Source organism: Bubalus bubalis, chromosome 16 (genome assembly GCF_019923935.1).
Source record: "Bubalus bubalis isolate 160015118507 breed Murrah chromosome 16, NDDB_SH_1, whole genome shotgun sequence".
Classification (NCBI taxonomy): Eukaryota; Metazoa; Chordata; class Mammalia; order Artiodactyla; family Bovidae; genus Bubalus; species Bubalus bubalis.
The window spans coordinates 1,774,320-1,789,030 of record NC_059172.1 but is presented as its reverse complement, the minus strand read 5'-3'; the positions used below and the strand labels follow the sequence as shown (position 1 = coordinate 1,789,030).

General features: G+C 43.2%; 1 protein-coding gene across 2 annotated transcripts; it reads right to left on the bottom strand.

The window, feature by feature from the left end:
- Positions 1-1,108: 1,108 nt before the first annotated feature.
- LOC102393759 (glycine N-acyltransferase-like protein 2) lies at positions 1,109-14,491 on the bottom strand. 2 transcript variants are annotated; one of them, XM_045162892.1, is made up of 6 exons: positions 14,319-14,491; positions 8,411-8,527; positions 6,771-6,878; positions 5,270-5,396; positions 4,997-5,174; positions 1,109-1,876 (listed from the first exon to the last, which is right to left on the bottom strand). In XM_045162892.1, the coding sequence occupies exons 1-6, from the start codon at positions 14,343-14,345 to the stop codon at positions 1,468-1,470; spliced, it is 966 nt and encodes a 321-aa protein (XP_045018827.1). In that variant the 5' UTR covers positions 14,346-14,491; the 3' UTR covers positions 1,109-1,467. The 2 variants fall into 2 exon arrangements, with proteins under 2 accessions (XP_045018827.1, XP_045018828.1); XM_045162893.1 differs by having other exon boundaries at positions 14,210-14,459.
- Positions 14,492-14,711: the final 220 nt, after the last annotated feature.

Genomic DNA, 14,711 nt, shown 5'->3' with positions numbered 1-14,711 from the left:
ACGCTGTTGTACATTTTTACCACATCTTCTTTATCCATTCCTCTGTTGATGGACATTTAGGTTGCTCCCATGTCTTCAGTTCAGTCCAGTCACTCAGTCGTGTCCGACTCTTTGTGACCCCATGAATGGCAGTATGCCAGGCCTCCCCGTCCATCACCAACTCCCGGAGTTCACTCAGACTCACATCCATCAAGTCAGTGATGCCATCCAGCCATCTCATCCTCTCTCGTCCCCTTCTCCTGCCCCCAATCCCTCCAGCATCAGAGTCTTTTCCAATGAATCAACTCTTCTCATGAGGTGGCCAAAGTACTGGAGTTACAGCTTTAACATCATTCCTTCCAAAGAAATCCCAGGGCTGATCTCCTTCAGAATGGACTGGTTGGATCTCCTTGCAGTCCAAGGGGCTCTCAAGAGTCTTCTCTAACACCACAGTTTAAAAGCATCAACTCTTCGGTGCTGAGCTTTCTTCACAGTCCAACTTTCACATCCATATATGACCACTGCAAAAACCATAGCCTTGACTAGATGGACCTTTGTTGGCAAAGTAATGTCTCTGCTTTTGAATATGCTATCTAAGTTAGTCATAACTTTGCTTCCAAGGAGTAAGAGTCTTTTAATTTCATGGCTGCAATCACCATCTGCAGTGATTTTGGAGCCCCAAAATAAAGTCTGACACTGTTTCCACTGTCTTGGCTCTTGTAAGTAGTGCTGCAATGAACATTGGGGTGCATGTATATTTTTTAAATTTTTGTTTTCTCAGGATATATGTCCAGGAGTGGGATTGATGGATCATATGGTAGAGCATGTCACTGGATCATCAGTCACTAAATTTGTGGTAATTTGTTACAACAATAATAGGAAACTAATACAGCATAGATCTAAAATCTTATTGAAAATATGAAGTTATGCTATACAATTCGACTTAACCAAGTTTCTGTGATAAAAAGCTAGTCAGAAAACCAAACTTTCACTGATGGCCACATAATTGAATTCAGTATAGTACCTCAAGGCACTTTTAAGGGTACCCAAGACCAAAAGCAATGATGCTGAAGCATTTTGAAAGATCCGTTGGGAAACTTTGTAGGAAGAAGAGAAGAACACCAGAGAAGAGACTTCCAAGGAGACATTTTATTTTCAAATTAGAAGCATGAAAAAGCAAAATTCTTCCCCGAAAGAAGTCTTCTTCAAAGAAGAAAATGGGATATGTTAGCACTAATGACTGACACTGGGTAATTTCAGCTCTGAGACATTTCTCACCGTAAAGGAAAAGCATGACAGCAAGGAGCCAAGCTTCTAGTGTTTTGCAATATACAAGAGAAAGAAGACAAAACTATTATAGCAGTGTGGCCTGAGCAGGGCCTGAGCCCCAGATAAGTGGATGGCTTTGTTGCTCGTGTAGAGTACCATGTTTGTTTGCACTGATGTTTTTTCCCTGATAAGAAACACTTGAAATGGACAATAGCACCATCAGCAGTATCTCTTAGGGGTGCATTTCCACTGATGCCAGCCGCAAAGAGCATTCTTGAAACCAAAACTGAGCAATATCTGTTGAGATTTTTCTTTATCTTCTGCCACATGCAGATAAAATGGTATTTTTTTGGAAAAAAAATATGCTATACTCTGGCAACCTATTTGCGACATATGGCCTTGGCCTCGGTATTTGGGGAAAGTGTAACCCATTCTTATCTCACAGGACTGTTCTGTCAGAAACCAAGAGATTGGTTTCCCTTCTGAATTCAGAACACCAAATCCTGTAAAATTCTGGAGACAGCGTTCAACATATTTCAAGCTCTTCTCGTTTTTTCCCAATTCCCATTGCTCATTCACAAGCCTTGCATGCGAGACATCCAAGACGATGTTCTGAAAGGTTTCTTTCCTGTCAAGAAAAGAATATGAATGTATTCAGCCAACATTTAGAAAGCATCATGATGGCAGAAAATATGACACCCCCTTTCCTTAAGGATCCACAGCCCAGAGGAAGAAATAGATGTACACTCCACACACACACACAACTATTTATATGCCTGCTTCAAAATGTTCCCAAATAATTGAAAGTAAGAAAAATCCTTGGTCATTTATGATACATTTAATAGCAGAGAGTTGGCTAGATACAGTATAACGTATCTCAAAAAGTCCAACCAACCATCCCATCAAAGGAGAATAACAGTGTATGTTCCTAAAAGAGCAAGGACTATAAGCCGTGCAACCTTCCATGGGGCTGAATTTTCTTTAAAGTTTCTTGTATGAAAAATGTGGCATTGAGAGGTACAAGCTACGATGTATAAAAGGGATAGGCTACAAGGATATACAGTGCAAGGAAACATATTTATCATGTTGAGATGACTTTTAAATGAAATATAGCCTAAAAAATATTGAGCCTCTATACTGTACACCTGAAACTAATATAATGTAAATCAACTAAACTTCCATTTAAACATTTAGATTTCAAATTATACTTCACAAAATATCTAAATACACAAGACAATGTTTCTTCCAACAGATAGTTCAACAAAATGTACATCTCAGGGAGATGAGAGCCATGTTGATCTTATGGATTCATGTGTCCCAAAACCCATCACCACATACCACTAGAGAAGTACAAAAATGCAGTTTCAGGAGCAGAAACATAGGAAAAAAGGATATTGGATTTTTGTGTGTGTGTGTGGTAATAATCAGGATTTTAGCCCTGATTCTATTATTGGACAAGTTACCTGAGACTGCGTTTTCTCATCTGCAAAATCAGCATTACATCTTCTGTGGGAAGGAGTGGTTGGCGCAGAAGGAAGATCTCAAAGAAGTTCTCCCCCTTCTCAAGGAGGAAGAGTTTCCAGGAACCTGTCAGTTTCAAAGTCACTTCACATTTGCCATTGGGTGGGATCACAAGGGCTCTCAACTGTCTACACATAGGTGAGGCTTTCTCTCTATCATCCTCAAACTGATTCTGGTCCTACTTCCTCAAAGGTCTCCAGCATCCTCACGTGCCTTCCTCTTGTGCTACAGTTAGACCCAGAGGGGTAAGATATCCAAATATATATTTGGGTTTAGAGGAAATAAAGAACTGCCTTAGGACAGGCACTTCATTCCAGATTTCCAGTTATAATGTCAAGTATTATTTAACCCATATCCACCATTTTTCTCCATGCAAACATTTCTTTTACGATTCTCATGGGAACACAGTTGAGCTAGAGCAGGGTTAAAATACTATTGACTCTCCTGTCTAAATCAATTCTACGTATTTAGTGTATATTTAGATTTTATTTATTTTTGATGTTACTATTATTATATTATATATTATTAAGCATAAATGGATATCAGTGGAAAATAATCGTTTCCTTTTTCTCTGATTCCTTATCACACAGTTACCTTCTCCAGAGGCAACTAGTGATGTGACACATTTATGTAACTTTCCAGAGGCGTTGTTTGGAATGTCGGGTGTGCTCTACTGTGATGACGCACTGGCTACACGGTTCTGCCTGTCTTAGTTGTTGCTGATGTTGTTGCTTCACTGTATATTTTTGCTGTTGCTGTTGTTTCAGAATATACTTTTGGAGTTGTTTCCTTATTAGTTCACAGAAGGCTGCTTCATTCTTGTTAACGGCTGTATATTATCCCAGCATTTGGACTGTACCATAGTCCCTACTATCCGTGTCCCTACTGAAGGACGGGTTTTTTCATATGCTATGCTATCATATGTTCATACTTCATGCACACCATCCAATTTGGTAAAATCTTCCATTTAATGCACGTATTATTTTACCCAGGCATTTAAATTCTAGGAGTTCAGTTTTCAGTAATACTTATACAACTTGTGTGATGATCTATTTGTGAAGACATTTATTGCAGAATTTCTGTTATCAGGAAGAACTGGAGAGAAATCAAGTGTGTAAATACGGGCACACAGAATTGTACATCTCCCTCTTGTGGTCTATGCAGCTGTCAACATAAATGAAGGATGCCTGTATGACCTTACGTGAAAGCTGTGTATAACACACTGCTGAGTGAAAAGAGTAAACTGCAGTAGAGGCATGCATATGTTGTAGAGAAAAAACCAACAAAACAACTCATACATACAGAGTTCTAAAAGCAATAGAACTCTGTATGTATGAGTTGTTTTGTTGGTTTTTTCTCTACAACATATGCATGCCTCTACTGCAGTTTACTCTTTTCACTCAGCAGTTGGGGCTGGTGCACTGGGACGACCCAGAGGGATGGAATGGGGAGGGGGGAGGGAGGAGGGTTCGGGATGGGGAACACATGTATACCTGTGGCGGATTCATTTTGATATTTGGCAAATCTAATACAGTTATGTAAAGTTTAAAAATAAAATAAAATTAAAAAAAAAAAATAAATAAAAGCAATGCTAAGAGTATCTACATGGGGACAGAAAGATTTTTGGAAATCCAAGTGAGCGAGCCTTCACTTTTTACTTTGTATATTTGTATCCTTTGCATAGGGCTTCCCTGGTGGATCAGTGGTAAAGAATTCTGCACTGCAAGAGATGCAGGTTTGATCCCTGGGTTGGGAAGATCCTTTGGAGAAGGAAATGTCAACCCACTCCAGTTTTCTTGCCCAGGAAACCCATGGACAGAGGAGCCTGGTGGGCTACAGTCCATTGGGATTGCAAAAGAGTCAAGTACAGCTTGGCAACTACACACACACACACACACACACCCAGACTTTGCATAGTATGAAGCTTTTTTTTTTTTTGTCAAAAAATGAAGTTTCAGTAAAAGTTTTTCAATTCCACCATGATGTCCAATATTCTTCCAGGAGCACTTTTGTGAGATCTAAGGAAGTTGATATGTGGAAAATAACCTACTCTAACAAAGTTCCTGCCCAAGCTCAGCAAACATTACTTAACACGGTTCCCTTTCTTACCTGTGCAGCTCTGAACACCATTATAATTTAGTCTCAGATCCTACATTTACAAGTCTGGCCCATAGGGCAACTGAACTAGTCTATCAGAAATTTCAGAAGCAAAAGGTAAAAATCTCACCTTTTATCTTCAAGCACTTTAGGAATTTTTAATAACTTCATCAAATCCATCTTGTCACCACTCGATGCCTCGAGTGTTGGTTTTTCAAACACAAAAAGCACGGTTCTCAGATAATCCACCTGCACTGATTTTGAAGCTGCAACTTTTTGTATTGCCTCGCCCAAGCTCTCTTGACATCCTGTGGAGAGGAGAAAAGCAAACATCATCCCCCCCCCCTTTCATATCTACTATAAATTAAACGGGACATCTTTGGCTTTAATTTAGACCGGTCACCTTGAATCTGGAAGGCTTGTTCCCAGTTGATGACCTGCGGGCACGCTAGGACTTCCTCTAACTTGTCAGGAGCTTTGGTGAAGATGTGGTAAGTGTTGGTATAATAATCCAGGTCATCCTTCATCTCCTGACATAACAAACACCAATCATATTTACATAGTGATATCGTTCACAAAATGCTTTGCCTGTGTCCCGAGTGCTAGAGACTAATTTACTGGATAGGCTATGTTGTTGTTGTGTGAGAGAGGTGCAGACATTTCCGTGGACTCCCTTGTAGAATAAGCCACTGGAAGGGGCTCCTTCCTGGTGGTGCCCTGGAGTCAACTGCCTTTGGGACGACGGGCAAGCAGTCCCAGTGTCTGAGATGGGAAGTGCAGCAGAAAGAGTGTGTGTTAAAGGCCTGAGAGTGGGGGCCTGAGGGGTGGAGGGCTGGGGTCCAGGCTCCTGGTCTGTGAGAAGGTGCCACCTCCGCTAATTCTGAAAGTGAATTCCCAGGTGGCGCTGGTGGCAAAGAACCTGCCTGCCAGTGCAGGAGACGTAAGAGATGCAGGTTCAATCCCTGGGTCAAGAAGGTCCCCTGGAGGAGGGCACTGCACCCCACTCCAGTATTCTGGCCTGGAGAATGCCATGGACAGGGGAGCCTGGTGGGCTACAGTCCACTGGGTCACACAGAGCAGAACACGACTGGGCCACTGACACTTCAGGTTAGTTCTGACCCAGCCCTCTGGAGCTGGCACGGTGATCTGCGCTCGGTGTACCCGTGAGAACAGAGCACTGATAGAAAATGTCCCCACGCTGAGCCATGGTGCCAGAGCGCACAGAAGCACCCAGGCACAGGGCCCGCTGTGCCCCCAGCCGCCTGTCTGCCCCCTGCTGCTGGCTTGCCCCCGGGGCCCGCTGCAGGCGACACTGTGTTCTAGCACCTCTGATGACTATCTATACCGATAAGGGGGACGGGCCTGTTAAAGTATTGCTACTCTGGGAAGGATGGGATTCGCGACTCATACTCCCCTGAAAGATGAAGACGCTCATATGAAACAAACATGGCGTCTACTGTTTCACAAATCTCTGACATCGTCATTTTTGTCAACTTCATCTTCTGTGTTAGGAAAGCAGCGGTCTTAGACCTCACACTCAGCACTGCTCGAAGTACTGTCGGATTGCGGTATGGAGTCACAGGGAAAGCAAAACACTTCCTGACCATTTGCAACCGCAGGCATCCAGGTTGAGGTGGATGCCTCTCATCCGAGTCTTGACAGGAGACAGCTGACTGAATGGAGTTCTAGAGCAACTTCCAGGTCCCGGACTATTGGCTCTGCGGTCTACTCCCGCGTGTCGTCTCACCATCCTGCCCTCTCCTCCAAGCAACCCTTCCCAAATCTGTATGAATCAGATGTGTCAAGATCCTTCCCCCTGCCCCCCGCCCTGCAGGCCCCTCGCTGCAGCCCCTCATCCCCGTCCTGAGGGTGAGTGGCCTGACCCTCAGGAGCCAGGGTCTCACCTCCTTCTGAGGCCGTATGACGACTGTCTGATACTCTGGCCAGGCGTCCACCAGCACCTCTAGGTTGAACGGGTTTTTATTTCTAATGTGGAAAAGGGTGCCATACACCTACAAGAGCGACAACAAAGCAGGAGAGGATGAAATTTTTCTTTGAGACAGGGTCTTGCCTGTGGCACAGGAAGTAAAAGAAGGAGTTAGAAGGACTTGATGGAGGACTTCCCTCATAGTCCAGGGGCTAAGACTCCCAGCCCCCAGTGCAGGGATCCCTGGTCAGGGGACTGGATCCCACCTGGCGCAGCTAGGGTCTCACATGCTGCAGCGAGAGATCCCATGCATGAGAGAGGCCCGGTGCAGCCACAGAAGCAAATAAACATTTTTTTAAAAGAAGGACTTGAAACGGCAGGACTGGTGGTTCCAGGATGGAACGTTGGACTATTCATCGAAAGACATACTGCAAAATGGTGCAGGGAGGATCCCCCAAAATCCAAGTTAATAGCAAACAAACTGGCTTCTCTAACATGTATTCATTCATTTTTTGAAAAATCCATATTATTGATATTTTTCCTATTTTAAACGTTAATACCACGCCATTTATTCAGCATCTATTATATATCAAATTTGTGTCAAATATGGAGAATTCAAAGGTGGATATGATATAGCCACCCCCTCCAAGTTAAATCTACAAGGGCAAAGAGATACAGTCTGATCTTAAAAAGGCATGTGTTCTAATAGGTCTGTACACATGGTCAGGTGGGGTCGAAAAAAGGCAAAGTCACTACTTGTCCAGAAGTGGTGGGAGACTTACAGAAAAACTAACATTTAAATTGGACCATGAAAAATAAATGAACCTGGTGAAGTAAAGAGAAGAGGAAGATCAGCAATTTCCGTTAGGAGAAGGAACGTGATTGGCGGCTTGAAGGTGCTGAGATTCAATCCCACCTGCTGAACTGTGAGGGGTCAGTGATCGTAACGCATAGCACATCTTCCATGTTGGGAAATGAAGAGACGTTTTAGATAAACGTTTGTATATCCAGTTAAGGAGTATGGGCTTTATGCTTTGGACATGAACCACCACTAGCATTTTAAAGCAAGGGAGTGATATGATCATATGTGTGTCAGATAGATACTCTGGTTATCAAGTTGCAGGTGACCAATAGCTTGGAACAGTTAAGGAAATCCACTAAACATAGCAGCAGAATTGGTTCAAAAGATATTGTAGGGTCTCTCCTGATGGTCTAGCGGCTCAGACCCTGAGCTCCCAATGTGGCAGGGAGTAGGCTCGACCCCTGGTCAGGGAACTAGACCCTGCATGCCGAAGCTAAGACCCAGTGCAGATAAATAAGCAAAAATAGATTTTAAAAAGATATTGTGCATATATGGCTGAGTCCCTGTGCTGTTCATCTGAAACGGCCATGATGCGGCTAATCAGCTATACCCCAGTACAAAATAAAAAGTTTTTTTAAAAGATACTGAAGAATCCCCAGGGAAGTAAAGGAGGTGATTGGATGTAGGTGTTAAGATAGTCCCAGGCAGAAGGAATCTTGGGCTTGCACCTCCATCTGCCCTGGAAAGTCCTGAGCCCAAGTCTATCTTCTTCATGCCTTAGTCATCTCTTCCCCCATCTCCCCCTACTCCCTTACCTTCAAGGACTCAGGGATGCTCTCTTCCAAGGATTCATACAAAATCTGAAGCTGCTGGGGTTCACGAAGCACAAACATCTTGTATAGCACCCAAGCCCCTTCCCTGGGGAAGACACTCTGAGGAAAGAAACACACCAACAAAAACACCTGGAGATCTGAGACAGGTATCCTGGAAGAGCAAGAAGGAGAAGTCCCCAAGGACAGCCACGCAGTGCTCGAGGTACAACACCGTACCCAAGGTTGTGCCCAAGTACCAACTGGCAAAACCCAGAAACTGGAACTGTATGTTAGCAACCTTGAAAACAGAGAAAACCTTGTATTCAATGATTCCACTTCTAGGAACTCATACCAAGGAGATAATAGCAGACGCCTGTAAGAATGTAAACATAAGAAAATTTACTATAGTATTATGACAGTGTAAATTTAGAAATGATCTGAAATCCATTATAGGAAATTGGTGAAGTTAATGATGGCATATCCAAATAATGGCTCACCAGGTAGCCGTTAAAATGATATCTTCAAAATGGATTTAATGACACAGGAAAATATCCATGTCATAAAATAAAGAAGAGATATGATATAATCCCAAATTAGTACTCACCTCAAATTCATTCTGAAACAATGTAGTATATAAGTAAGATACACTTATGAACATTCTTCAGTCTCATATACACAAATATCTGACTGCATACATAATTATATAATATATATGTATATTACATGTACTCGATCAAGGAATATAGGATACTTAAAGACATTTTACAAGAGTAGCCATATCTTCTAAAAATTAACAAATACAAGAAATTCCAAGCAATTTTGATGGCTTATAGGAGAGGTGGCAAATTTTTTTAAATCTTAACAATCCTGAAAAATCCAGCATCCTGTGTATGTGTGTATGTGTGCTCAGTCATGTCCAACTCTTTGTGACCCCATGGACTTCAGCGTGCCAGGCTCCTCTCTCCTGGAATTTTCCAGGCAAGAATACTTGAGCAAGTTGCTATTTCCTTCTCCAGGAGATCTTCCCAACCCAGAGATGGAACCCATATCTCTTGCATCTCCTGCATTGGCAGGCAGATTCTTTACCACTAGTGCCACCTGGGAAGCCCCATATGTGTGCGGGAAAAAAAGTGAAAGTGTTAGTTGCTAAGTTGTGTCTGACTCTTTGTGACCCAATGGACGGTAGCTCCTCTGTCCATGGAATTCTCCAGGCAAGAAATACTGAAGTGGGTAGTCATTCCCTTCTCCAGGGGATCTTCCCGACCCAGGGATCAAATCCAGGTCTCCTGCACCGCAAGCAGACTCCACCGTCTGGGCCACCAGGGAAGCCCATACATGCGTATAGCAGAAGCAAAACAAATGGAAATGGAATGGTCAAGAACATGATCCCTGGAGTAGGCAGGTCACTTTACTTGAATGTCTCTGAGCTTCACTTTCTTTATCTATAAAATAGGCATAATAATAACTCCTTTGTAGGCTGTTTTAAGGATTATGTCGTCACAAAATGTATGTGATGTTTTGCGAAGTGATAGATGCTATGTGCGTGTGTGTGTGTGTGTGTAAGTGTGTGTGTGTGTGTGTGTGTGTGTGTGTATGAGGGAAAATTAGAAGATCTTCAAATTCAAGCAAGGGAAAATAGGATTTGAACGGCTTCTGATGTTCATTAGCAAAAGTACAGACTGGGAATACACACAGGGATTCCCCAGTATTACTTAAGACCAGATTCAGATGAAAACCCTAACTTGGAAGGGTTATTTATTCACACAGGTGAGGTCAGCACCCAGAGACTAGAGGCAGAAGAGACAGATTGAAACAAACTAGGGTTAGATTTTCCAGGCTTAGAGCAGCAAAAAAGATAAATGGCTCCATTTTTATTTCAAGATTTTGAATCATTTTCACTATCATTATTTGGAATTCTCTATCAGGTAGATTCCCTATCTCTTCCTCTTTTGTTTGGTTTGGTGGGCATTTATCCTGTTCCTTTACCTGCTGGATATTCCTCTGTCTCTTCATCTTGTTTTTATTGCTGAGTTTGGGGTGGCCTTTCTGTATTCTGGCAGTTTGTGGAGTTCTCTTTATTATGGAGTTTCCTCGCTGTGGGTTGGGTTGTATTGGTGACTTGTCAAGATTTCTTGGTTAGGGAAGCTTGTGTTGGTGTTCTGATGGGTGGGGATGATTTCTTCTCTCTGGAGTGCAATGAAGTGTCTAGTAATGAGTTATGAGATGTCATTGGATTTGGAGTAACTGTCTGCAGCCTGTGTATTGAAGCTCAGGGCTGTGTTCCTGTGTTGCTGGAGAATTTGTGTGGTATGTCTTGCTCTGGAACTTGTTGGCCCTTGGGTGGTGCTTGGTTTCAGTGTAGGTATGGAGGCGTTTGATGAGCTCCTATCGATTGATGTTCCCTGGAGTCAGGTGTTCTATGATGTTCTCAGGATTTGGACTTAAGCCTCCTGCTTCTGATTTTCAGTATTATTTTTACAGTAGTCTCAAGACTTCTCCTTCTATACAGCACCACTGATAAAATATCTAGGTTAAAGATGAAAAGTTTCTCCACAGTGAGGGACACCCAGGGAGGTTCACAGAGTTACATGGAGAAGAGAAGAGGGAGGAGGGAGTTAGAGGTGACCCGAATGAGTTGAGGTGGAATCAAAAGAGGAGAGAGCAAGCTAGCCAGTAATCACTTCCTTATGTGTGCTCCACAGTCTGGGCTGCTCAGAGATGTTCATGGAGTTATACAGAGAAGAGAAGAGGGAGGAAGGAGACAGAGGTGGCCAGGAGGATAAAAGGAGGGAATGAAAAGGAGACAGATCCAGCCAGTAATCAGTTCCCTAAGTGTCCTCCACCGTCTGGAATACACAGAGATTCAGAGAGTTGGGTAGAGAAGAGAAGGGGGAGGGAGGAGACAGAGGCGACATAGTGGAGAGAAAGGAGAGTCCAAAGAGGGAAACAGCACTCAAGCCAGTAATCTCACTCCCAAGTAAAAATAGGTATTGAAGATTGGGTTCTTAAAGGTACAAAATTGATAACAAATATCAAAAAGCAAAGATTAAAATTCTAGAGTAGAGGTTGGATTTTCAAAAATACAATATTAAAGAAAAGAAGAAGCAGAAAAAAAAACGAAAGCCACAAAATTATTAAATATATATATATATAAAGTTTGCTTTAAAAAATAGTCTTTTTTTGAAAAGTAATAGTAGGTTATAAAAACGAAAATTAAAGGAGTAATAGAGGACTTAAAAATTGAAAAAAAGTTAAAAGAAGAAGAAAAAAAAAGAAAAGAATGATTGTAAAAATAGTAAAAATATATCTAGGACTTTCTCTGATGTTGTTGTGGGCAGTGTGGGGTCAGTTCATTTTCCGACAGTTTCTTGGTCCGGCTTATATTTCTCAAGATCTATAGGCCCCTTCCTATGTAGTCGGTACTAACCACAGGGTTTTAATCTATTGCACCTGTCACTTCCAAGGCAGTTCCCTCGCTTTTAGCTTCTGTTTGCTGGTCTCTTCAGTGTCTGATTTCCGCCCTGACACAAGGGGGTGGTGGTGGACACTTTTTTAGGCTCACTTGTTCAGTCGCGCTGTGGGGAGGGAGGGATGCTGCAAACAAATAACACCGGCCTGTGCTTGTAGTGTCTCAGCCACACTGGGCCTGCCTGCACTCACGGCGCGTGCACCCTCCCTGCCCACACAGCTCAGGCTCTGGGCTGCTCCACCGGGAACTGTCCCAGGCCGGCCCTGGGCTGCATGCACCTCCCAGGTCTAAGCCGCTCAGGTTCAGGCACTCGGGTAGTCCCCAGCACTGTTTATAATAGCCAGGACATGGAAGCAACCCTGATGCCCATCAGCAGATGAATGGATAAGAAAGCTGTGGTACTTATACACGATGGAGTATTGCTCAGCCATTACAAAGAATACATTTGAATCAGTTCTAATGAGGTGGATGAAACTGGAGCCTATTATACAGAGTGAAGTAAGCCAGAAAGAAAAGCACCAATACAGTATACTAACGCATATATATGGAATTTAGAAAGATGGTAACGACAACCCTGTATGCGAGACAGCAAAAGAGACACAGATGTATAGAACAGTCTTTTGGACTCTGTGGGAGAGGGAGGGGGAGATGATTTGGGAGATGATTTGGCATTAAAACATGTATAATGTCATATAAGAAACAAATCGCCAGTCCAGGTTTGACGCAGGATACGGGAAGCTTGGGGCTGGTGCACTGGGATAACCCAGAGGGATGGTATGGGGAGGGAGGTGCGAGGGGGGTTCAGGATGGGGAACACATGTACACCCATGGCAGATGCATGTTGATGTATGGCAAAACCAATACAATATTGTAAAGTAAAAAAAAAAATAATAAAATAATTAAAAATTAAAAAAATTAAAAAAAATAAAGAATCTGAATTAGAAAAAAAAAAGATAAGTGGCAAAGTAAATATTTGAGCATGAGATGATGACACTCGAAACTGAATTTGTGGGATCTAGGTGAGAGAAGGGGTTTCCCTGATGCCTCAGATGGTAAAGAACCCACCTGCATTGCAGGAGACCCGGGTTTGATCCCTGGATTGGGATGTTTTCCTGGAGAAGAGAAGGGAATGGCAACCCACGGCAGTATGCCTGCCCAGAGAATCTCCATGGACAGAGGAGCTTGGCCAGCTACCATCCACGAGGTTGCAAAGAGTTGGACACGACTGAGCAAAACTAACACTTGTACTTTCAGGAGAGAGAAAGAAAGAAGTAAAATAGGAAACAGGTCCAACAAAGTGGGAAAAGATGTAGAGTGTAGGATGAATTTACTTTATGAGGCTAAAAGAACAGCAGTGGCGATGGACAGGGGAATATATTCATAGAATAGAGTGTTGGAATGAGGAATTCGGCCGTCAGCGGTGAGGCTGTCGGGGGTAGGTCGGTTCTGGATAGATGGATGTAGGTTTCAGATCGACAGAGTGGGAGTCGGGAAGGGACTGGCAGCTGCAGGTGCCATAGCCATCACCAGAATGCGGCTGGTGTTTGAGGGTCAAGTGCCGAATATATCAATAAACAGACCGAGGTCTGGCAGAAAGCAGCCTGAAAGAGTCAAGCTTCATCTTAGCCACGTGGCCCAGCACTCAAAGGAAGACGTTTGCTATGCAAGTAATACTTTCAAAGCATGGATTGAAGACCAGGGGTATGCGGACTCTCATCTTTACTCAGGATTCCTATGGGTGCCTGAAGGGTGGCAGGCAAAGGCATGGGCCGATCAGTAGTCTATAATTCAGGGAAAGGATCAGAGAAGCCTGACAGTTCAAAACACTGGCTTTGTACTCAAAATACTTTTATTCTCAAAGGACTTTCTAGCTTCAGGGACCTACAATTTCCTTGAGAAATTCATTCTCAGCCCTGGGACGCTGGTGAGTGCTCTTCCAAGGTTTGCAGGGGGGAAATGAACAAATACACATTCTCTAGAATCAGCCTTCCCTGGTGCCTCAGCTGATAAAGAATCTGCCTGCAAGGCAGGAGACCCCGGTTTGATTCCTGGGTTGGGAAGATCCCCTGGAGAAGGGATAGGCTACACACTCCAGTATTCTTGGGCTTCCCTGGTGGCTCAGCTGGTAAAGAATGTGGCAGACCCAGGTTCAATCCTTGGGTTGGGAAGACCCCCTGAAGAAGGGAAAGGCAACCCGCTCCAGTATTCTGGCCTGGAGAATTCCATGGTCTGTAAAATGAATGAACAAATACACATTCTTTAGAATAGGACCCTACTTTATTGAAAGGCTGAGAAGAGACAAGAGTTTGGCTGTCTAAAACAATTCTGCTTACCTGCAGTTTCTTTCTAGACGTGTGCAGAGCACCTTCTGCGGTTTCTCAGTGTGACAATGGATAAATTTCTCTAAAGGCCACAAATTGTCTCACCCACAATAAATCTCACCTGATTCAGGTTGTTCCTGTTTAGCATAAAGCTCCAAGTTACGGACTCTTACTGAGCAAACCGGCGGTCCTGTTTACATGAATGAAGTCAGCGGCTTTGTGCACCAGAGGAAGACTGGGAACATGTTCCGTACTGAGCAAATTCTGCATTTATAAGTTTCCCACCACAGCTTCCACACTAGCGCTTGTAGCCAACTGGCTAATCCAAAGCAGTAATAATAAGGTAATTTGCAAAAATGACCTAGCTGCAGCAATATTCAAATACATCATTTGGGCAAACAAAAGATGGAAAATTTTGCTTCCTTGTGAAACACTCAGCCTCATAACTTTAAACTCTTGTGACCTCAGTACCTCCAGAGATTGAGATTCCTTGCTTCCAATGCAGGTGGCACAG